Below are 23,583 nucleotides of genomic sequence, written 5' to 3'. Positions count from 1 at the left end.
TTCAACAGATCTGGAAAATAGATCTAGGAGAGACAATCTAAGGATTATTGAACTCCCTGAAATACATGATGAAAAAAAAAGCCTAGACACTATTTTTCAGGAAATCATCAAAGAGAACTGCCCAGATATAGAAACAGAAGGTAAAATAGACATTGAAAGAATTCATCGATCACCTACAGAAAGAGATTCCAAAATTAAAACTCCAAGAAATATTGTGGCTAAATTCCAGAACTATCAGACCAAGGAAAAATTACTATAAGCAGCCAGAAAGAAACAATTCAAATACCAAGGAGCCACAATAAGGATCACTCAGGATCTAGCAGCTTCCACATTAAAGGATTGAAGGGCCTGGAATCTGATGTTCCAAAAGGCAAAGGAACTTGGTATGCAGCCAAGAATAAACTACCCTGCTAAAGTGAGCATTTTCTTCCAGGAAGAAGATGGACATTCAATGAAATAGGTGAATTCCATATATTTCTGATGAAAAAACCAGAGCTAACCAAAAAATTTAACCTCCAAATATAGGACTCAAGAGAAGCATAAAAAGGTAAAAAGAACTCTTGAGAACTTACGTCTGTTATGGGTATACATAAAGGGTACACGTATAATTTGGTTTACGGTTATAATATAAGAAAGAATCTAGAAGTGGAAAGAAAATTGTATCAGAAAAAGAAAAAAGTGGAAGTAAAAAGAGGGAAACTACATCTCACGAAGAGGCAAAGAAACCTATTATATCTGAGGGAAAGAAGGGAGGGGGATGATCATAGTGTGAATCAGAGTGTGAATCTTACTCTTATCAGAATTGGCTCAAAGAAATAATATTAGACATATTTGGTTTATAGAGAAACTTCTCCCACTTCATTGAAAAGTGGGAGGGAAAAGCAAAAAGGGAAGGTGTAGGAAAAATAGAAAGGAATAAATGAAATAATACCAATGAAATTCCTTACATAATTTCTAAATTTACCTTTTCTCTCCTATTCTCTCCAAATGAAAAAAAAATTTTTCTTTGTAACAAATATGTGGGTAACAAAACATTCTCCCATTGGCTATTTGCAAAAATTTACTAAGCATTTTAAGTCCAATATTTCTCTATCACAAAATGAAACATTTGCTCACTTGTAGATTACATCATCTCCTAGGAGATTTCTTTGTAGATGACACTTCAATCCTACATTACCATCTACTTTGTGGACATTTTGGATTAGATGTCCATTGACACTTCAAACTCAATATTTCTAAAACAGAACCAATTTTCTTCTCCCTCTCCCATAATTTAATCCTTTTCTGAACTTTCTCATTACTGAAAAATGTACCATCCTTCCAGTCACTTAGATTTACTCCTTACTCTCACTCACCCCATATGGACATAGCCATTGCATAGTCTTGTCATTTTTACCTTAATCAACAATTTTCATATTTATTCCCTTCTCCATATCTTCAGCTTTCAGCCTAATTCAGAGCTTCATTCATCACTTCTCACATGGACTACCATAATATGATTAACAATTAACCCTAATGGTTTCCTTACTGTAAGACTCTCCCTACTTCAATCTATTTCAGAGTGTAGCCAACAAATTGATTTTCCTAAACTGTAGGTCTAAATCATTCAATCTCATTCAATTATACTCCAGCATATTTCTGTCAATTCCAGAAGCAAATTTGTTGTTGTTCTTCAGTCATTTCAGTCATATCTGTCTATATGACCCTATTTGAGGTTTTCTTGGCACACATACTGGAGGATTTGCCATTTTTTTCTCTAGCTTATTTTACCATTGAGGAAATTGAGGTAAATAACAGGGTCACATAACCAATAAGTATCTGAGACTAAATTTCCAGATGTCCCTATCCTTACTTTTTGAGGTCACACCCTTCTTTTATTCAAAATAAGGGAGGGACCAGTACAGTCATGTTGGTAAGAAATAGCAGCTGCTATCAGAAAAGCCAGGCAGTGGATGTGTTGATGCTGAAGAAAGCAGCAGTCATGGCTACAGGTTTTTCTGTAGAGAGGCTGAAGGAAGAAGCAAAATGTCCAATCTGCCTGGATTTTTTACAGGATCCAGTAAGTGTGGATTGTGGCCACAGTTTCTGCTTCCAGTGTATCATTGAGTTTTGTGAGAAATCAGACAGTTCTCAAGGAAGTGCCTACTCCTGCCCCCAGTGCCGGAGTCAATTTCATCAGAACAACTTCCGTCCAAATAGACAGCTGGCTAGCATGGTGGAAAGCATCAAGCAATTAGCTTTAAGTTCCAGTACAAAGAAAACCTGGTTATGTGAGATTCATAAAGAGGAGCTCAACTACTTCTGTGAAGAAGACCAAATCCCATTGTGTTGGATCTGTGACACCTCCCCAGAGCACAGAACCCACAAAACCGTTCCTTTAGAGGAAGCTATCAGAAGTTATAAGGTAAGAAATCTCTCTTCTTCAAATATAATCAGGGTTTGGAAAGAAGAGTTCAGTTTAATATAACAATCCCCTCCTTTTTTGATGAGTGCAAAGCATACTTTTATATGCTAAAGAAAAATTTTTAGATATGGTATCACTTGTCTTCATGGAGCTTGCAGTTATGTTAGTAACAGAAGATATAGATGCTTATTATATACAATACAAAATGCGATGTAAAATACAAAGGTGAAGTTTGTTACTCTTATGGGAAATAAGGAAAGGCTTACTGGAGGATTAAGTGTATGTACTATATTATTATTATTTTCTAGGAATAAAATTAGTATTTTGAAGTGGTTTATAATTCACATGAATATATTTCTTATAGAAGTAGGTTTCAATGTAACCTCAGCATTACTTTTGGTGGGAGTGGTTAATTTTTTTTCATAATCACATCTGAAAATCAAGATTATAAACTATTTTTCTCAACACTAGGCTAATAAATAGATTACAATTATTCATAATTTATAGATGATAAGACAGATTTGAAGATGTTTAATGATTAAAACATAGGTATCTGAATGAGTATACCACCATGCTGTCTCTCCAGAGAATAGTCCTTGATTTAATTTCCAATTTGTTCATCAACATGTTTCTTCAATACATATTGTAGTTATATATTAGTCTCCACCTGGAATCCACTTCTCTTATTTACACTCATTCTTTATTTTTTCTTCTTCTTTTCTGTTGGACTTCAACTCCTGTAATGAGATGAATGGTGTGGAAACATACTGGGGCCAGGCAGAGAAATCTGGATTATAGGCTCTTCAAAGTTTATTGATCAGAGAGACAAATATATATATATATGTCTCAAATGCTCATAGAGTTGATACAAAGTACACTCTTTGAAATTCCTATAGTTTTCTAACAAACAAGATCTACTGAAATGTAAATGATTAAACCAGGAATCTTGGTTAATTAGACAGAGATGAAATACACATCAGGATAAAGTTTATCATAACACTGTCTCAAATATCTTTCTCCCAAATGCCTTTAATTTCTATTATGGGCTATTTTCCCTGTCCTAAATTCAAAGGTTTGCCTTTAATTCAAAGAGTAGAGTTTGCAGTTGCTAGATTATTAGTTTATTATATTGACAAGCAGGCTGTGTTATTTCAATAAGGAAGTTTTGGTGAGCCAAATTACTGTAAGATTCAAAAATGGATTCTTACCTCCTGGACTTCTATACTTTTCCTTTTGCTCTTGATCCCATTCCCTCCTAACTTCAGGAACTTACCCCTTCATTCATCTGTCTTGCTCTAATTTTCAACCTTTTCTTATTCACTGGCTTGTTTCCTGATGCCTTCACACATGCTCAGAATTCCCCCATATTTATAAGAAAGAAATATCCTTCACTTGACATTAACCAACTTCTTAAATTATCATCTCATATCATTTCTCCCTTTTATTCACAAACTTTTAGGGGATAAAAATGCTGTCGGCAATCATCTCTTTTACTTTGTCACTTTCACTAATCTTTCAAGACCTTCCTGACCCAAATTCCGTTATTTCACTGGAACTGCTTTCTGCAAGATAAGCCATGATTTCCTCATTGCTAAATACAATGACATTTTTTAAAGCATTCATCCTTCTTGATCTCTATGCTACATTTTACACTTTTGATCAATCCCTGTTTTCAAACACTCTTACCTGCTTGGTTTTTTGTAATATTGTTTTGTTTTGATTCTCTTCTTATCTGTCGAACCATTCCTTCTCAATACACATATTATCCATGTTTCACTCTCCATGCACACACATATGGGTATATATGCATATAACTATATTTTCTGGTCTCACTTATCTCTGAACTCATGAAAATCTATTTCTAGATCTTCCACAAGTATCTAAAATTCAACATGTCTAAAATAGAATTCATTATCTTCTCCCTTCAATCCATCTCTCCTTATAACTTTGTTTTCAGTGAAATCATCACCATTTTTCATATATTTGCAATCTAGAAGTTATCCCTAGTGCTTCATTCTCTCATCTTCCTCCAACTATACATTCAGTCAGTTGCCAAATGTTGCCAGTTCTATTTTTTCAATGTCTCTCACAACTTTCCTCTTCTCTCTATTCAAAACATAATCACTCTAGTTGGGCTTATAGCATCTCTATTTAGTCATTCAGTTATGACCAATTCTTTGTGACCCCCATTTATAGTCCCCCATGGACTATAGAATGCCAGACTCTTGTATTCTCTACCATTTCTCCAAAGACTGTCTAACCTCATGTTCGCTTCCCTGATACTATCCATCCATCTCATCCTCTGCTGTTCCCTTCCTTCCCCCCTTTGCCTTCATGCTTTTCAAACATCAGAGTCTTTTCAAATGAATCTTGTCTTATTATGTGACCAAAATATATAAGGTTCACCTTAGTAGTCTTAATAGCCTAAATTAATTAATTAATATATTTAAGTATTGACTGATTTGATCTTCTTGCTGTACAAGAGATTCTCCAAAGTTTTCTCTAGCACCATAAGTTGAAAGTGGTACTTAGCTTTCCATATAGTCCAGCTCTCACAGCCATACATTGCTACTGGAAAAATTATAGCCTTGATTACATAGAACTTTGTTGGCATGGTTATAGCTCTGCTTTTCAGGATACTATCTAGCTTTGCCATAGTTTTTCTTCCAAGGAGCAACATCTTTTAGTTTCATGACTGCAGTCGCCATCCACAGTCATCTTTTAGCCCAAGAATATAAAATGTTATATGTTCTCTCTCTATTTGCCAGAAATTTATAGAACCAGTGGTCATGATCTTATTTTTTTATGTGAAACTATAAGCTAGTTTTTACACTCTTGTCTTTCACCTTCATCAATAGTCTTAATTCTTCATTTTCTGCCATAAGGGAGGCATCATCTGCATATCTGAGATTGTTGATATTTCTCCTGACTTTAATTCTGATTTTAATTCATACATCCTAGCATTTTGCATTATATACTTTGCATATGAATTAAATAAATAAGAAAACAGTATACAGCATTGTCATACTTCTTTTCCAATCTCAAACCAAGGAGTTGTTCCATGGTCTGTTCTAACTGTTGCTTCTTGAGTGGCATACAGCTTGCTCAAAAGCCAAGTAAGACGATCTGGTACTCCCATTTCTTTGAGAATTTGTCACATTTTGTTGTGATTCACATAATTAAAGGCTTTAGAAAGTCAGTGAAGCAGAATTAGATATTTTCTGTAATTCCCTTGCTTTCTCCATAATTCAGCAAATATTGTCAATTTGGTCTCTGATTCTTCTGACTTTGAAAACAAGACTACTCTTGGGGCAGCTAGTTGGTGCAGTGGATAGAGCACCAGTCCTGAAGTCAAGAGAACCTGAGTTCAAATTTGACCTCAAACATTTAACACAGCCTAGCTGTGTGACCCTGGGCAAGTCACTTAACCTCAATTGCCTTAGGGGGGAAAACTATTCTTTTACTAATTCTTGATTTGCATATTGCTGAAACCTGCCTTGCAGAATATTAAGCATAATCCTGCTGGTGTATGAAAGAATACAGTTGTTTGGCAAATTGAACATTCTTTAGCATTGTCCTTCTTTAGGATTGAAATATAAACTCATCTTTTCCAATCTACTGACCATTGCTGAGTTTCCAAATTTGCTGAATATTGAGAGCAGCACTTTAACAGCATCATCTTTCAGAGCTTTACATAGCTCAAGTGGAATTTCATTACTTCCATTAACCTTCTCATTGGCTATACTTCCTATGTTCCATTTAAATTCATTTTCAGGATGTCTGAGTCTACATCAGTAACCATGCCATCATGTTTTTTGGTGATATGGAAATCTTTCTTGTGTAGTTCATCTGTATAATCCTGCCACTTCTTCTTAATCTCTTTTATTTCTGTTCAATACCTACTGGTTTTGTCTTTTATCGAGCTCAGTTTTTCATGAAACATTTCTTTGCTATCTCTACTTTTCTTGAAGAGATCTTTTATCTTTCCTATCCTATTTTCCCCCTATTTCTTTACATTGCTCATTTAAGAAACACTTAGATAAACGTGATAAAGATGAAAAAAAAAACTCTCTCTCTTTGCTTCTCTGAAGTTCTGCATTTAGTTGGTTCTATTTCCCCCTTTCTTTTTTCTTTTAAATTTTCCTTCTTTCCTCAATCAAGCCTTATCAGATAACCATTTTGCTTTCTTGTTTTTTTTTTCCTTCTCTTTGAAATGATTTTTGTGGCTGTTTTTTGTACAATATTGTGAACATCATCCATAATTCTTTTGGCACATAATCTACCATACTAATTTCTTAAATCTATTCATCACCTTCACTTTTTATTCATAAAGGATGTTAAATTGGGTCATACCTATACAGTATGATGCTTTTCCCCATTTTCTTCAATTTAATTCTGAATTTTGCAATAAGAAGCTCATGGTCTGAGCCCTAGTCAGAATCAGATCTTGTTTCAACTAATTGTATTAGAGTTTCTTCTTCTTTGACTGCAAAGTATATATCAAAACAAAGTTGACACATGTCTAACCATATAATTTCTCTCTTTAAAAAAAATCTTCAGTGCCTCCCCTTTTCCCTTAAGGGAAAAAAAGGATCTTGACTATTTGATATTTAAAGTCTTTCTCTATCTGGCTCGAGACTATTTGTTTTAGGTTGATTATACATCATTCTTCATCAGGTATTCTACACTCTAGACAGACTAATCTACTTCTATTCCTGACTTTCCAGTTTGCCTTTGTGTAGTCATCCCTTTTTCTAAAATATTTTCTCTCTTTACCCTCAGTTGTTCCTCACTTTTGTGTCAGATCTTTAGCACCAACCTAGTAATTGGTATATAGTGATCATTTAATACTTATTAATGGATTAATTTTATTATAACCATTTTGAAAAAAATCTTTCTAAAATTTGTTCTATTTTGTCCCCTTCATTCTCACATAGGTTTTGAATATCAACCTTTTCTTAGTGATTATTGCCATCGTGTACAATTTTTAAAATTTGATATTTCATAATTATGTATTCAGTATCTATGGAGTGTACAGGATTTAAAAAAAATCTACCACAAATTATTCCTGACTTTTATCTGCTTTTGGTAATTTTTTCTTCTTTTACTTTCCTTATGTTTAATTTTTGCTTCTTTCTGATTTCAGTGTTCAAGACTAAAATCATTGTGTCATCCTCCATCTTCTTGTCTCTATAATTTGTGATTCTTTGACCTCAAAGATTAGAATTGTATATAAAATAAGTAACCATTTTTTTTCCCAGTGAAGTCTCAAGGGGCTTCATTTTAAGTAAAGTTCAAAAAATATTATTGGCTTCCCTAAAGCTATTTTGGTTTAAAAGAGAACTTTGTATATCTTGATTCTTGGATGTATTCCAAATGGTTGAGGCCACCCAAATTCTGGCCTCCAGATAAGCAGAATATTATTGACATTGATAAAAACCTATTCCTAATTTCTCTTATAAAAAGGGACATGTTAGATCTGTTCCTAACAGACAATTTGTTATAATAGGAAAGAAAAATAAAGTCTCAAGTCTGGAAACAAGATCTGGATTCAAGTTCTATTTCTTATATTTATTAACTTAAAAATAATTTTAATCTTTTTCATTCCCAATTTTCTTATCTATAAAGTGAAGATGATTTTCATTCTAAATTATATTTCAGGACTTTTTTGTGAAGAAAATGCCTTGGAAGTTTGTCTTAGTAAAAGTAAAAGACTACTTTTAAGTAGTCTAAAAATGTTTGCTATTTCATTCCTAAAGTTGTATGATTTTGTAATTCCCCTCTGTTAGGTTAATTGTAAAATTAAATCATTTTCCTCTTCTAATTCTTGCTTATAACTTTGGCAGCATTATTGCTGCCTGGATTATCTCACTTTTTATACATCAGATCCCTCAAGCTAGTTCTATATTCTCATCTATGGATCACAAGCAAGTTCCCTATTTTCCTTGAGCATGAACTGGAATTACCATTTATTTTTGTATCTTGTATCTTGAATTACTCACTTGAATAAAATTACTTTGACCAAATGTATTGAGGAATAGTTGAGAAGAAGGAAAAGGAACTACAGTGGTGAAAGTTCCTGAAATTTCTGCTTAAAAGTCTAGTATCCTGGGAACTTGCCAATTACTCCTTAAGAAGAATGTTCCATCTTAGGTATGTTCATATATTGAAGTAGTCAAGAATAACAAGCAACCCCATTTTACTAAAAGTTTGAATTTTATTTTGGAGGTAATAAAAACTTATTTGAGTCGCTTTTGATCAAACATATGTATATAGGGAAAAATTCTGCAAATATCTCTAAGTATAGACTGAAAAAGAGAAAGTTTAGAGAAGGAAAAATATTGTAATAGTTGATATGGATTGAATATGAGGCATCAATGAAAAGAAAGGGATGGATAAATGTGAGAAAATGTTGCAAGTGGAATTAAAGGGAAAAATTTTAATTTAATTTCATCTAAAAATTAGATGAAAGAAAAGATAGAGAGGTAAAAACCAAAAATATCCCTCACTCCCCTTAAAAAAAAAGTTCCCACATACCACAAATGTAAATACTGTATCTACTTTCTAACATGATTTCTTTATCACTTAGTTTTGTTTAATTTTTGGCATGGAGAAGGTATCAGGAGGAAATAATTCTCTTCTCTAATTTTTATATTCTCTAACATATGTTTAGCATTTCATTGTATATTGTCTTATTTTCTAGCTGTTACTTGTGTTTCATTTGTTTCCCCAAATAGATTATAAACTCCTTGTGGAAATATTTATATTTTCATAAGGATTGTTCTCTATATTTACATTACCTGTCCATAGAGTTGCAGTTTTAGGTTTTTTTGTTTTGTTTTGTTTTTGTTTTTTTGCTTAATCAAAAAAAGTCTAAGATAGCAAATAATAAATCAAATTTACATAGTTTATAGTTTAACAAAGTACTTTCTCACAACCTTCTGAACAAATTATCAATCTTAGTTTACAGATGATGAAACTGAGGTTGTTAGAAAATGAAAACCTCAGGCAGAGTAAGAGTGACAACTAATGTAAGTACTGGCTTTCCTCAGAATCATGCCACTAATGCAGTAAGCTGTTGCTTGGACTACCTGTCACAAATCTCTCCTCACTCCAGTCCAGATTCACTTGTCAAAGTTATTTTCCTAAAATACAGGTCTGTCAATGTCATTCTTCTACTCAGTAAACTGTAATGACTCCCTGATGAAGGGGGAGGGAAACTGTTCCCTTTAAAATTAAATTGTGTCCCCTTTTTGATCTGAGAGATCAGAATCTCCCAGGTTCCAAGGAATCTAGAGAAAGGGCCTATCCTCCCAGGATGAGAGAAGCAACACTATTCAAGGGCAAATCAACTCCCATTGATCTTTTTAAAATTCTAAATTCTCATTCAATTGAGAAATCCTGGTCTGATCAGCTGAGGCTGTCCCAACCCCTCACCAAGAGCTACCCATGTAACAGGTTTCCTTAAACTAACTCTTTGCAGAAGGTCCAAAGTAGCTTGCTCAGCTGCTAGGATTCTGCCCACTGAGAAGGCATTCTCTTCTCAGTGTCAGACTCCATTTACCTAATAGGACTTTGCCACTATAGAAGTCAGTCTCTTAGCAAAACTTTCATTTTTCCAATTAATAATTTGGGATTTTATGAATTTTTCATGAAGAACCTTTGCACAGACCATAAGAGGATTTTAACAACTCTCTGACTGCCACTAATCTCATCACTATCACTTCTAGGGTCTAATATAAAATCTTTTGTGTAGTATTCAAAATTATTCATAGCTTGTTTTGCTATTTGATCCATTGACAATGGCTTCCTTTCTAAATACTCCATCTTTCAATTCTGAGAAATTCTCCTTCTGTCTCCCATGAATGGAATGTTCCTCCTCATCTCCAACTTCTGAATTCTCTGGTTTCCATCAAGTTCCAGAAAAAATCCGATTTTCTATAGGAAGCTTTTCCCAATATCTCTTAATTCTTATTCTAGGGCCTTTTCTTTTGATAATTATTTCCTATTTATTCTGAATAGAACTTATTTGCACATAGCTATTTCCAAATTGTCTATCCTATCACATTATTAGCTCAAGGGCAGAGACCATCTTTTAGCTTTCCTTGTAACCCCAATAATAAGCACAGGTTCTGACACACAGTAGAAATGTAATGAATGTTTTTTTGATGGATTGATTAATACTTTTCTATACAGAAAATGTGTTTGCTTATTTATAGTTTTCATGTCAATTTTTTTATTATTTATTTTTAATAGCCTTTTATTTACAGGTTATATGTATGGGTAACTTTACAGCATTGACAATTGCCAAACCTCTTGTTCCAATTTTTCCCCTCCTCCCCACCCCCTCCCCCAGATGGCAAGATGACCAGTAGATGTTAAATATATTAAAATATAAATTAGATACACGATAAGTATACATGATCAAACCGCTATTTTGCTGTACAAAAAGAATCGGACTCTGAAATATTATACAATTAGCTTGTGAAGGAAATCAAAAATGCAGGTGGGCAAAAATATAGGGACTGGGAATTCAATGTAATGGTTTTTAGTCATCTCCCAGAATTCTTTTGCTGGGCATAACTGGTTCAGTTCATTACTGCTCCATTGGAACTGATTTGGTTCATCTCATTGCTGAGGATGGCCAGCTCCATCAGAATTTTCATGTCAATTAATAGATCTTTTTCAAACTCTCTATGACTCTCCAAGGGACTGTGGGGCTGTCCTTGGGAACCACTTCTTGATTTAGAATTCCAACCTGGCTCCTGGGTTTTGCCAAAGGAGTTATCAGCTGATTTTCTACTTCAGGTAAAGGTTCAATTGGGTTTGGAACATGTAAAGAAGGAGATGGAAGAAGTGCTGAACCAGGAAACCAATGTGGGAAAGAAAATAGTGATTTGGAAGGTAAGAAGAATTTTACATGTGTCTTTCTGAGAGAGTGAATTTTAATATTCTATTATAATGGTGTGGTCCTTACTGATGCCTATGGGAGTGGTATTTAGAACACAAAGAGGAATTCACTTTTGTCTTTGTTTACCATTGGCTAGAATAATACTTAGTACATAATGAGTGCTTAATTAATGCTGAACTGTTGAATTTTAGTGAAATTAATCCAGGTCTTGCAGAAAGAGAAAGAATTTTAGAGTCCCAGTAACTGGTTTTAATCTTGTCTCTGACATTTTCTGTATGACATTGAGTAAGTTAACTTTTCTGGACCTGTTTGTTTATCAATAAAATATAAGGAATTTCTTCTACATGACCTCTAAAATCCCTTCCAGTTCTAAATCTTTGAATATGAGGCCCAGAGAGTTTAAATGGCTTGTCCAGGGTCAGAGAGGCACTAAATACCCAATCCATATCCTCCCCAAAAGGAAAGTACAAAGCAGACTGTTAAATGCCTCTTTCATCATTGTTAAAAATTTTTAATATTGAATATGAAAACATGAGTACATGGGATAATGAAAAGTCATATTTATCATTATTTTGCTTCAAGTTAACATCTTTAAAATACTTGTCACATAAGAATAATATTCAGATTTCTTTACTCTTCAAAGATATCCATTCTCAATCTCCTCTTGTGACCTAAATTAGTCAAAATCAGTGACTGCTTCAGAAAATCCTTCTTGTCTTCATGCTATAGTTTATATTCTTTCTTTCTTGTCCTCTCCTCATTAGAGGAGGATATATGATATCCTTTATGACATTTTAAAAGTTAAAGACTCTTGTATGATACCATAACATAAATTTTTCTTATTCAAATTGATATAGATTAACTCCTTTAATCTTTCCTCTCAGTTCAATTGGACTCATCTTTTCATCTGTGGCTCTTCTCTTAGTGTATTCATTTTTCTCCATATCCTTTTAACACCTGGTAATTGCTTAGCCTCTGTCATTTTTATTCCAACAGGAAAAGGTGAAGCTCTGGAGACAGCAATTCATGTTGGAGTTTCAGAAACAACATGGATTTCTGGTTCAGGAGGAGCAGCAGCAACTGCGGAGGCTAGAAGAAGAGGAGAGAGCAACCATACAAAAACTGAAGGCTAGCAAGGCCAAATTGGCTCAGCAGATCCAAATCCTGAGGAACTTAACTGTGGAGTTGGAAGAATGTAGTCAATGTACAGCTCAGGACCTGCAGGAGGTAAATTCTAGAGAGAGTTAGAAGAAGGAAAAAGAGGGAGAAACATGAATATGGAATCCTAGGGCTAAAGGGAGCAAAGATACCTATCATTTATCTTTCATAATGTGCTGGAGGCCTATTTTACTCTGCCAAATCCATGAAAAAATTGTAGTTCTTAAAATGTATACTTCAGTGACTGCTACCCAGTCAATAAATACAATATATCATTCTTCAAAAGTCCTCTTCTTTTTTAGCTGAAGAAATTGTGGTTCAGAAGGAAAAGTAATTTGTCTATAATCACTCAGCCAGTTAAAGGCAGAACCAAGACTAGAAACCAGGTGTACTGGCTATTTATTTAGTGACATTCCTACTATACTACATTATGTAGTAAAACATCACACCAGATATAAATAATCCTCATTTCACATCAGATAAAAGTATTTTGTCACCGGGTCTCATCATCCATTTTATTTTCAGCAGTCCTTGATCTGAGGAAGTTCTTTTTCATGACAATCTGATTTTCTTATATATCAACTTAAACTTCCTTTTCCCTTCTCTCTCTCTGACATTAGACTATAGCATATTCAGGAGATGCTGTGTAGTGAAGATATAAAAACGGCGGTCATATTCCCCAGTTTGAGAGACTTGTAATCTGGATGGGCAAGTAAGATATGGAGCAAAGAAGTAGAAAACTGAGCTCAGACCTAGGAGAGGAGAATAAAGAGGAAATATTTCCAAATTTTAGTACTTGACCCATCATTAAGTAGTGATGGGCATGTCACCATGACAACAGTTATATCAATGACATGGTTTCAGCTAGCCTACTAAGTATGCCCCTATGATATTCTCACTGAATTCTACCATTCTTATGTCTGCAAAGAGTAGGACTTAAAGATATTTTAGCTCCCATTGTCATATTGAGGATGCTTTTTAGTCCTTGTCTTCCTTGAACTACCTTTTGACCCTGTTAACCATTTTCTTCTTCTCTTCTAATCTTTAAAAATATCACATTACTTTTAGCTTTTTCCTACCTCACCTATCATCTTCTCTGTTTGATTTATTAGTCCCTAGTCTTTTCTCATACAACCTTAAAATTTTAAAGAATATTTTTAAAGAAAGTTAAAAAAAAAAGGAAGAAAGAATCTGTAAAACCAAACAATACATAAAAACAAAACCAAAATAACCCAGAAAATATATGCAACATGCTACAACTGTGAGCCCCCTAATCTCTGAAAAGGAGTAAAGGTAGATTTTTTCATATCTCTCCATTGTGTATAATTATTTTCTCTGTAATTTTTAACATTCATTCTTTATTGTTTTATGGAAATCATTTAATTAAATAATTAATTTTCTTAATCTTTTTGTAGTCTATGACAGCATTAATTTTGTAGTCTATGACAGCATTAATCAGCCCCCTCTTCATAAACACTTTCTCTTCCTTACTACTAGTTGTCTGACCACTGAAATCTTTTCAATCTCTTTATCTTGATCATCATCTACATGTCAAGCCCATAGTATCCCTAGAGATTCTGTCCTGGGTTCTCTTCTCTCTTCAGACTCTCTTACTAGGTGAACTCCTAGAAATGCAACATATATCCCTGTGCAGATGACTTCCAAATCAATATAATTCAGCTCTCTCATGAAAAGTGACCACAAAGTTAACCTCAGCTCCTCAATTTTTCTCATTTCCCATATTCAATCTGTTGCCATGTTTTATATATTCAATGTTGATAACAACTTATCTTTCCCCTTCTTTTCATTAATAGTTACCATACTAATTCAGATCTTTATCTTTTTCTTAGACTATTTCAGTAGGTTCCTAATTGATCCCTCTGCACCATCTCTCTTTTATTTAATCCGTTATCTATAGTTTCAGAATTGTTATTTCTAAAGTATAAACCCAACCATATCACTCTTTTTGTTCAAGAAGTGGTTTTCTATTGTCTCTAGAATAAAATTCAATCATAGATATTCAATACCTTTCACAATTTGACTTCAGGGTCTTTCCCCAGATTTATCACATATAACTCTCTCTTTCACAGTCTTTAGTCCCACCAAACAGGTCTACTTTGTGTTCTCCATTTGTTTCATTTTATCTTTTATTTCTGTGCCTCTACAGATTCCTCCAAATCTGGAATTTTTTTCTCTTTATAGCCTTTTCTTGTGGCTTCTAGCTCCATTCAAGAATTAGATAAAATTCTCCTTCCATCAAGATGCCTTACATATTATTCTCACTCTCTACCAAGACTGCCTTGAATCTGCTTTGTTTCTATTTTGTACTTAACTTATGTTTATATGTATTGTGTCCCTGTAGAAGAATATAAACACTTTGAGGGCAGGAAATATTTCATTTTTGTCATATTCCAGGAGTCTTATCATAATATAGGTTCAGTAAAAGCTTTCTTTTATTGTATAAACAGATAAGCATAATTCAATGATAATATGAAAGGAATAAAGGAGAAACTCATCTTGAAGAAAATTCAGTAAGTAAGAGATTGCTTTCAGCAGTTGGAGAGTCTTAATATAATTCCCAAAAGAAGGAATTTACCTTACTTCCACCACCTGTTAAGTCTTTTGTATCCAAAATCAGGATACAAGAACTCAGAACTCCTGGGATGTTTTGTGTTTGATCTTAACACAAGTATAAAGCTGATTCCACAAAGCAACTATACATTTTTTCTGTAGAAAGATTTACTTAATGAAACTCATGATTATATAAAATATATATACTTATATATGTAAAATGCTTAGCTGATGAACATACAGATCTATATCATAAATTATTTCTGCAAAATGAAAATACAGTTCTTAGCAATAATATTAATGTATATGGCACAAAAATCATTCTTATCAAGAAGACTAAAATTGAGATCCAGTGGACAAAAACTCAAGAATTTCTGCCTATTACAGTCAAATTAAGTCATATGAGTATAGTCAAATCGTTTCTTCAGACTTGTTCTTAGGAGTGATGAAATACCAATTGACATTTTTTCCATCTGACTGATGATAGAAAACTCCTAATGTATATTTTTGAATAAAGGTTCTGCTGCCCATTTTCATATCACCCCATCATTTCATTTGAGGACCACTGACTGGTATGGTCTTCTATTGTAATCTCACTCACTCAGAGAATATCATCTGTCAATTATAACATTACTAAGTATGGGAAGAGCAAAGAACACATCAAAGGACGCAACTGTAAACTATCAGTTTTGAACTATGATATATCTTTGGAGATGTCCTATAATAGAGCATCTAGTAAATTTGCTCAAGAATTCAAAAGAAAAAAGACTTTCAGGCGCAATTAGAATTGTCCTAGTTACAAAATACTGGACATTGAATTATACAGGAGGAAATTTAGATTGCAAGAAGTTACCAGTATACCTAATACAAATATACGTAAGAAATTGACAAATGTAGCATCTATTATTCTTTCACATGGCTTGGAAGAATCTGATAAAAAGAGCTCTAGTACTATACTCTCAATACCTGGGTTTGGGTTCCCGTTTTGACATTTATTAACTACGTGACTGAACAACAAGATGGTACAGTATATAGAATGCTAGTTCTAGAATCAGGAAGACCTGAGTTCAAATTTGATCTCAGACAGTTATTACTAGCTATGTGACCTTGGGCAAGTCATCCAATCTTATTTTTCTCAGTTTCTGCATCTGTAAAATGAGCTAGAAAAGAAAATGGTAAACATTAAATGGGTTCAAAAGAAGGCATACATAACTGAAACAAATGTGTTTCAGTGTGTGTATGTGTGTGTGTGTGTTTTCCTCAACTGTCAAATAGAGATAATATTCACAAAATGTCATTTAAATGTAGATTATAATGGTTATGATGAAGGTAGCTACCAAGTTGAGCCTTGAAGAAAGAAAAAGACTTCAATGAGCAGAAATATGAATGGTATAGCATGTGCCTGTGTGAATCTATAGAGACATGAGAGAACCGAATAAATAAGACTATTCTAATTGAACAATAGAGTGCATGAAAAGGAGTAGTATCAAATATGGATAGAAGGTTGCATTAAAATCAGAATATAAAAGGCATTATTGATTCTACAAACAATATAGAACCATTGAAATTCTTAATCATATGTCAAATATATGCATATTTATTAATAGTTTGACCCAGTATAGATCTTTTATTTTACTTGCTTAAGTTGTCTCTTTCAGTTGTGACCCTTAGGAAGTCATCTCCTCTTCTAATGACTGCTTTATAGAAGAATGACAATTCTCTCCATCTTCTTCAGAAATTGTGTTCATTGATCTGAAAGCATAGAAAATTGCCTGAACTTTTGCTCAGAGGAAGGCTATTACAATTCTAATGTAATAGAGCTGATTCACATATCATGTAAGGATAAGGAAAAATATGAAATTGGAATACCTCTTGTGTATAAATATTCATAGAAGCGCACATTTATAGCCTCTTTTGTTTCTATATATCAGGATCTCATCTTTCAGGAAAATTTGAAAGCTTTTCAGATAAATTTAACCCTATCTCTCATGCTGCAACATAACTGGTAGGTTTTCCTCTGACCATACTTTGTCTTCCTTTCCTCTCCAGCATGTTAAAGACGTCTTGAGAAGGTAAGTCCTCATTCTGTTTTTATTCAGAGTATTTGAGGGTTAGATAATATATGGATGAATCTGGAAAGAGATAACAAGAAGGTGGGTGAGGAGATTGTGCTGAGAAGAGTCATGAGAAACTTTTTCTTTTTAGGAGTGAGAATATAACATTTCAGGAGTCAGAATTCATTTCCATAGACCTGAAGATGATGTGTTCTGTCCCAGGAATGATGACGATGCTCAAGAGTTTCCAAGGTATATTGTAGCTTGTGCTTTGTGAAGGTGGAGGGTGCTGGATTTTGAAGTCATGCAAGATTACCATCATCTGCTTGGAATTTTGAACAGTCAAATCTCACATAGCCAAATTGAATCAGATTATTTAGAACTAGAGATGTGTTTGAACTGTAAAATATAATAATAATATATATATATGTGTGTAAAACAATAATAATAATGACTTGTAATGGTCCTAAGTATATACATGGGATCACACAACACTAGGTAGAAGAAAAGAAAAAAAATTCTCCTAATCAGTATGTTGTAGTGGAAAGGTTATTGGACTTGAGTCAGGAAACTGGTTCTATGGACTCCTAGTTCTTCTGATAAATAACTATATAATTGGGGGTAATTCATTTTACCTTTCTAAACCTTTTTTTTCTGTTTTGGAAAGTACATAGGCCAGATAAATAATCATTCTAATATTCTATAAATCATTGACTAATTGTTTGAACTAGCCAGCCAATTAATTTACAAACATATAATAATGAAAGTTTATTAATTTAGAGATTTAAAAAGCCTTAGAAATTCTATCACTTTTTAATTCTATAAAAAATCTAACTCTCATGGAAGATATGTCTTGACTAATATAGAGGCAGAATTGGAGCAATATCCCAGATATTCCATTTTTCTCACTGGTTAGGATTTTCCTACACAAATGAAAATGTTGGTAATTGGAAGGGACCTCAGTAATCATCTCAAGCAACATTTACATGAAAAGAATCTAAACTATGATATACCCAATAATCATGTATCTTCTACTTTAAGAACATTAGTGAAGAGAAACTTACCACCATCTCTAACAGCCCATTATACTTTGGGATAGCTCTAGTTATCAGTAACTTTTTCATATCTAGACTAATTTTATCTCTTTGTAACTTCACTAATTGTTCTTGGTTCTGTCTTCTGTGAGCCGACAAAATAAATCTAGTCTCTCTTCTTCATGAGACTCCATGTACCTGAAGACAGCTCTTGTAATTCTCTGAATCTTATCACAGCTAAACATAGCTAATTACTCTAACTGATCCTCATATAATATGAACTCAAAATCTTTTACTATTTACTTTATTCCCTTATGGATACGTTCAAACTTATGAGAGTTCTTTAAATCATGGCAGTCAGAACTGAATACAGTACTCAAGTTCTGCTTAGCAACAGTACAAAAGAACAATTATCTTCTTATTATTTCCTGGAAATTTTTCCATTCTTGTAGTCCAAGATTTCATTGGCATGTTTTTTTTTTGTCTTCAATATCATATTGGTTATTCATACTGAGCTTTTATAGAATAGCGTGGCTATCCTTATAATATTTGTAAAATTGTTTTCTAGACTCATGGGCAAGATTCACTTATACTCATTAGAATTTCATCTACTTGGATTCAATTCATGAGATAGTTTATGACACCAAACCAAACAGAATATGATAATTGTATGATAATTGTTCTAGCTTGCATTTTGGATCATCCAGATTTTATATATATATATACATATATATATATCTTCAATATTTGTTTTATCTGAAATTTTGACAAGCTTGCCATTTATACCTTAACACCAATGGCGTTATAATATTAATGTCTATACTTTGAGCCCTACCATTCAACCAATTCTAGATCCTTCTGATGGTATTATTGTCTAATTCATATTTTTCCATCTTCTCAACAGTATTATGAGATAGCTTTTCAAAGCTTTGTTAAAATAGAAGAAAACTCTATCTTCAAGTTCCTTATTACCTCTTAGTAATCCTCTCAAAAACAAAAATTAGGTTAGTTGGGAATTACTTGTTTTAAACAATCATCCTGTCTCTTTGAGATCATCATTTCCCTTTCCAGAGGTTTGCTAAATAGCTCTTTAATAGAGGTATTCTAGATTTTTTCCAGGAATTGAAGCTAAGCTCACCAGCTCATAATTTACAGACTTTATTCTCTTCTTTTGAAACTTGAAAGAACATTTACCTTATTCAAAGCTTGTGGCATCTCTCCCAGCTTTCAATTATGTCACAATAATTGAGCAAAAACATCTCCCATTCTTTTAGCCACTTGCAGTTGTAATTAATCTAGATTAATTACCAATGGTACCTAGATTCTCTCTATCTGCTTACTTTTGTTATATATGAACTCCATGTTCATAATTTTTTGTTTATTTCCACTGGAATAGTCATTTTCCATTGTCTCTTCTAGACTTGTGACTTATTTCCCAATTTTCTCATCTATTTCCTTTTTTTTCTCTCTAGGTACTCTCTAGAAAAATGAATAAATAACTTCTCTTTTTTTAACCTTCATACAAATACTATTTTTCATGCTCTTCACTCATTCCTGGATTTTCTTACATGATTATACTTATTTTTTTATTAATATAAAATGCTATATTACTAATCCCTTTTAGATTATTTTATTAAAATATCAATAAAGTATATCTATTTAGAGTTATATATTCCAGTAATGGATTTCATTCTACCAAGTCCCAGGAATACCTGGGAAATTAAATTTGTCTTTCCTTCCAACTAAAACACACTACTTAAAGCTCCCCTTGTTGTTGTTCAATCATGTCTGACTCTTTGAAACCCCATTTGGAGGTGTCTTAAGAAAGATAGTGAAATAGTTTGTCATTGTCATTGTCTTCTCTAACTCATTTGATAGATAGGGAAACTAGGGCAGAAAGATAGTGACTCAGTCTACCAGAAGTCTATTGTTGTTAAAACCCAAACCCAGCTAAGAGACTTACAAAACTCAGACTAGTGAAACATCAGTCATACTTTTCCTTTCAAATGATCAATTTGGAAGCACTTAAAGTTTGTACAGGTACCTACCTGAGGTATCCTTGACATCCTAAAACAGTGAAATACTCAATAGCATAAAAAACAGGAAAAACGCAGCCAAGAACTACTGGATTTGAACTCAGATTATCCTGACTCCAATGTCAATCCAATCTATTGGGCTACCTAGTTACTCTGGCTGAAATAAGAGTAATAGAAGAAAGAATTAGAAAAGGAATAAATGCTTTGGCACAAGAGGTCAAACTTTACTTAAGCTACAAACTCCCTGAAACTTAGAATGGACCAAACCAATGACTCCATTAGTCAACAAGAAATATTTTATGTTGTCAAATATTTTACATGGTGAAAAGTCTATATAAGAAGAAAAAATAAGGTGTATCATAGCAAATACACATGACCTTGAAAACTAATTAAAGAGAAAAGTGTTAAGTTATTGGACTACCTGAAAGCTATGACCAAGGGGGAAAAAAGCTTAAATTTAGTATTTCAAGAAAGACTGTCAAAATTTCTTAGAGCCAGAAGACAAAGTGGAAATAGAACCTACTAGTCACCTAAGAAATCTTAAGATTAAAATGTTCAAGATCATTATACCCAAAATCCTGTATTTCTATTTCAAAGAAAAAATATGACAAATAACCTGAAGGACTTCAAGCACCAAAGAGCCACAATCAGAATGACACAAAATTTAGCAGTCACCACTAGGTGAAACAGAAAGTTTGGAATATAATATTTCAGAAGGCAAAAGATATTATGCTTATAGATAAGAATAGTTTGCCAAGCAAAACTAAATTTAATTTAGAAAGACACAGAAAAGGAATGGAATTTTAATGAAATAGAACGCTTCCAAGCATTCTTGTAAAAAAAAAAAAAGACAAGAAAAGAGTTCAAACACATGAGTTTAAAAGGAAAAAACCCATAAAAATGTAAAGGGAAACAAATAATTTTAAGGGACTAAGCAAGGATAATAAACTGCTAATGCTCTAAATACAGTAAGTGTGTCCTCTATGAACCTTAAGCTCATTAGGGATTATAGAGAAAAACAACTAGAAGGCCTAGGAATGGCTCTTATGTCTTAAAGATCTTAAAAGAAGAATGTAAGGGAAGGGGAAGAGGAATACAGTGGGGATGGGAAAAGAAAAGGAAGGTTTAAAAATGTATCTTACATATTCAGGAAGAAAGGGAGAGAAAGGAGAAAGAGAAGAGAAGCCTATACATGAATCTCATTCTCTTATGAATTGGGAAAAGGAGAGAAGAATATACACATAGAGAGAAACATACACAATTGGATACAGAAATACATTTCATTCAAGACAAAAATAAAAAGAAGAAAGGAAAATATGAGGGATCACAAATTATAGGAGGAATGACCCTCAAATAAACTAAAGATATTCAAAAAAATAAAGCTCTTTAGAGAGTTTCAAGGAATAGGAATCTAAGGGTACATTTGAATTGGAGAATGAGTGAACAAATTTTGGGATAGAAATGTAATAGAATATTATAAATCTATAAAAAATGGTGAAGGGGATTTTTCAGAGAAACCTAGCAAAACTAATGAACTGATGTAGAGTGAACTAAAAAGGAACCAAGAGGACAATTTGCACAATAACAATAATATTGTAAAAGCAAACAAATATAAAACACTTAGGAACTCTGATCAGAATAATGGACAATCACAATTTCATATATTTAGTTACATGTTAGGCAAAGGACTTACTGAAGAATAAGAGTAGTGTCTGTACATATGATAACACATGCATACATATATTCATTTATTTTTCAAATGTTTAAGAATTGAAAAAACTAAACATTTCACTGATTATATTTACATTAGACATTAGGACAGCAGACTATATTTTGTATAGTTAATAGGTAAATTTCAATTTCTCACTTATTAAGTCATAATAATATCAGATTTCTTCCTAGGAGGAACCTTTGAAGTTATCTAACAATCCATTTTAGGAAAATAAAGTTGAGAGATTGTTAAATGGGAAATTCTAAATTAACTGGACCTAAACTAAAGAAGTTTTACTGTACAGTTTTATTAAAAAACATCAACTTATAAAGGAATTAAAATAATTGTACAATATAATTGTTGATCAGATGCATAATTAAAGAAATATAGAGGGAGTGAAAGGATGAGATGCCTATGGTAACATCAATAATTTTGAAGAGGAGGAAAGGATTCCAAATTAAGAATCTAATGGATGTAGAATGTGCCAAATGACCTTTGGAATAAACCTCCCCTTTTTGTATTTTTTTTCCTGTATGACGAGAAAGGGAGAGACACTGAGCCCCCTTGCCTTTGTGCTCTGAAAGAAGGTGTCCCATTCTATCATTTCTATATTTTTCCTCACAGTTAATGTGCGGTTGGATCCTGCCACGGCTCACCCCAGCCTTCACCTGACTGAGGATCAACAAAGCATTTGGGATGGAAATGTGTGGCAAGACGTTCCCAACAACTCAGAACGATTTGACACATGGCCTTGTGTCCTGGGTATGGAGAGTTTCACTTCAGGAAAACATTATTGGGTAGTGACTATGGAAGACAGGACAGAGTGGGGGTTAGGAGTTTGTCTGGAGTCAGCCCCACGAAAGGGGGAGGCCACACCAGCCCCTGAAAATGGAATCTGGGCACTATGGATGCTGGAAGGGAAGGATTACATGGTACTTACATCCCCATCAGTTCCAATCCTCCAAGAGAAACGGCCAGAAGGAATTGGAGTTTTCTTAGACTGTGAAGCTGGGGAAGTGTCTTTTTACAACATCACAGAAGAAAGTCACATTTATACATTCACTCAAGTATTATCGGGAATCATCCGGCCCTATTTCTTCATTTGTGACTCAGCTCCTTTAACTTTAACTGCAGTAATAGAAAGGAGGAATTAGTTTCTTTCCCCCCAGGAATCCTTTTGTATATGATCTGTCTCCAAGAATGCTACCTAAATCATCATAGAGGAAAAACTCGCCTAAGATTTTTTTTTTCATAGAAATGGAGATGAAAACTAAGTTCTAATGCTTGGGGGGGCACATAGTAAAGTCAGCTGGTCTCTGACCTTAATATCATGAAAAAAATCATCTAAGCTAGCTTCATATTAAAGTTCCATTTAGATTCTTCTCACTAAGAAAGAAGGATAAATTTGAAATGTCTGAATCAGGAAAGCGCTTTGTTTCACTTTTATAAAGAGAAGCTACTTAGGTGTGTGATTTATTTACTGATATTTCCTTAAAAACATGTTGGAGGAAAAAACAGCTTCTTTTTGTCTTGTCTGAAAGGCAATTTGCTCAAATTGTGTATAAGTTAATTTAATAGTCATTGAAAGATTCCTTTAGCTAAAGGAGAGGACTTATAATTTTGCAAAAGGTTTCTAATTTGTTATGAAATTGTTTAAGTCAAGAAAGCATCATAGTAATGCAAAGAACTCTATACTCCCAGACT

At 33.4% G+C, this 23,583-nt stretch overlaps 1 protein-coding gene across 1 annotated transcript; it reads left to right on the top strand.

The window, feature by feature from the left end:
• Window positions 1-1,891: 1,891 nt before the first annotated feature.
• On the top strand, window positions 1,892-23,335 carry TRIM58 (tripartite motif containing 58). Its single transcript, XM_003770673.4, has 6 exons — window positions 1,892-2,404; window positions 11,213-11,308; window positions 12,312-12,542; window positions 17,094-17,116; window positions 17,250-17,350; window positions 22,504-23,335. Exons 1-6 carry the CDS (start codon window positions 1,907-1,909, stop codon window positions 23,031-23,033), a joined length of 1,479 nt encoding a protein of 492 aa, XP_003770721.3. The 5' UTR covers window positions 1,892-1,906; the 3' UTR covers window positions 23,034-23,335.
• Window positions 23,336-23,583: the final 248 nt, after the last annotated feature.

Source organism: Sarcophilus harrisii, chromosome 1 (assembly GCF_902635505.1).
Source record: "Sarcophilus harrisii chromosome 1, mSarHar1.11, whole genome shotgun sequence".
NCBI classification, from domain to species: domain Eukaryota; kingdom Metazoa; phylum Chordata; class Mammalia; order Dasyuromorphia; family Dasyuridae; genus Sarcophilus; species Sarcophilus harrisii.
The sequence above is the reverse complement of the archived record's forward strand: the minus strand, read 5'-3'. Positions and strand labels throughout refer to the sequence as shown.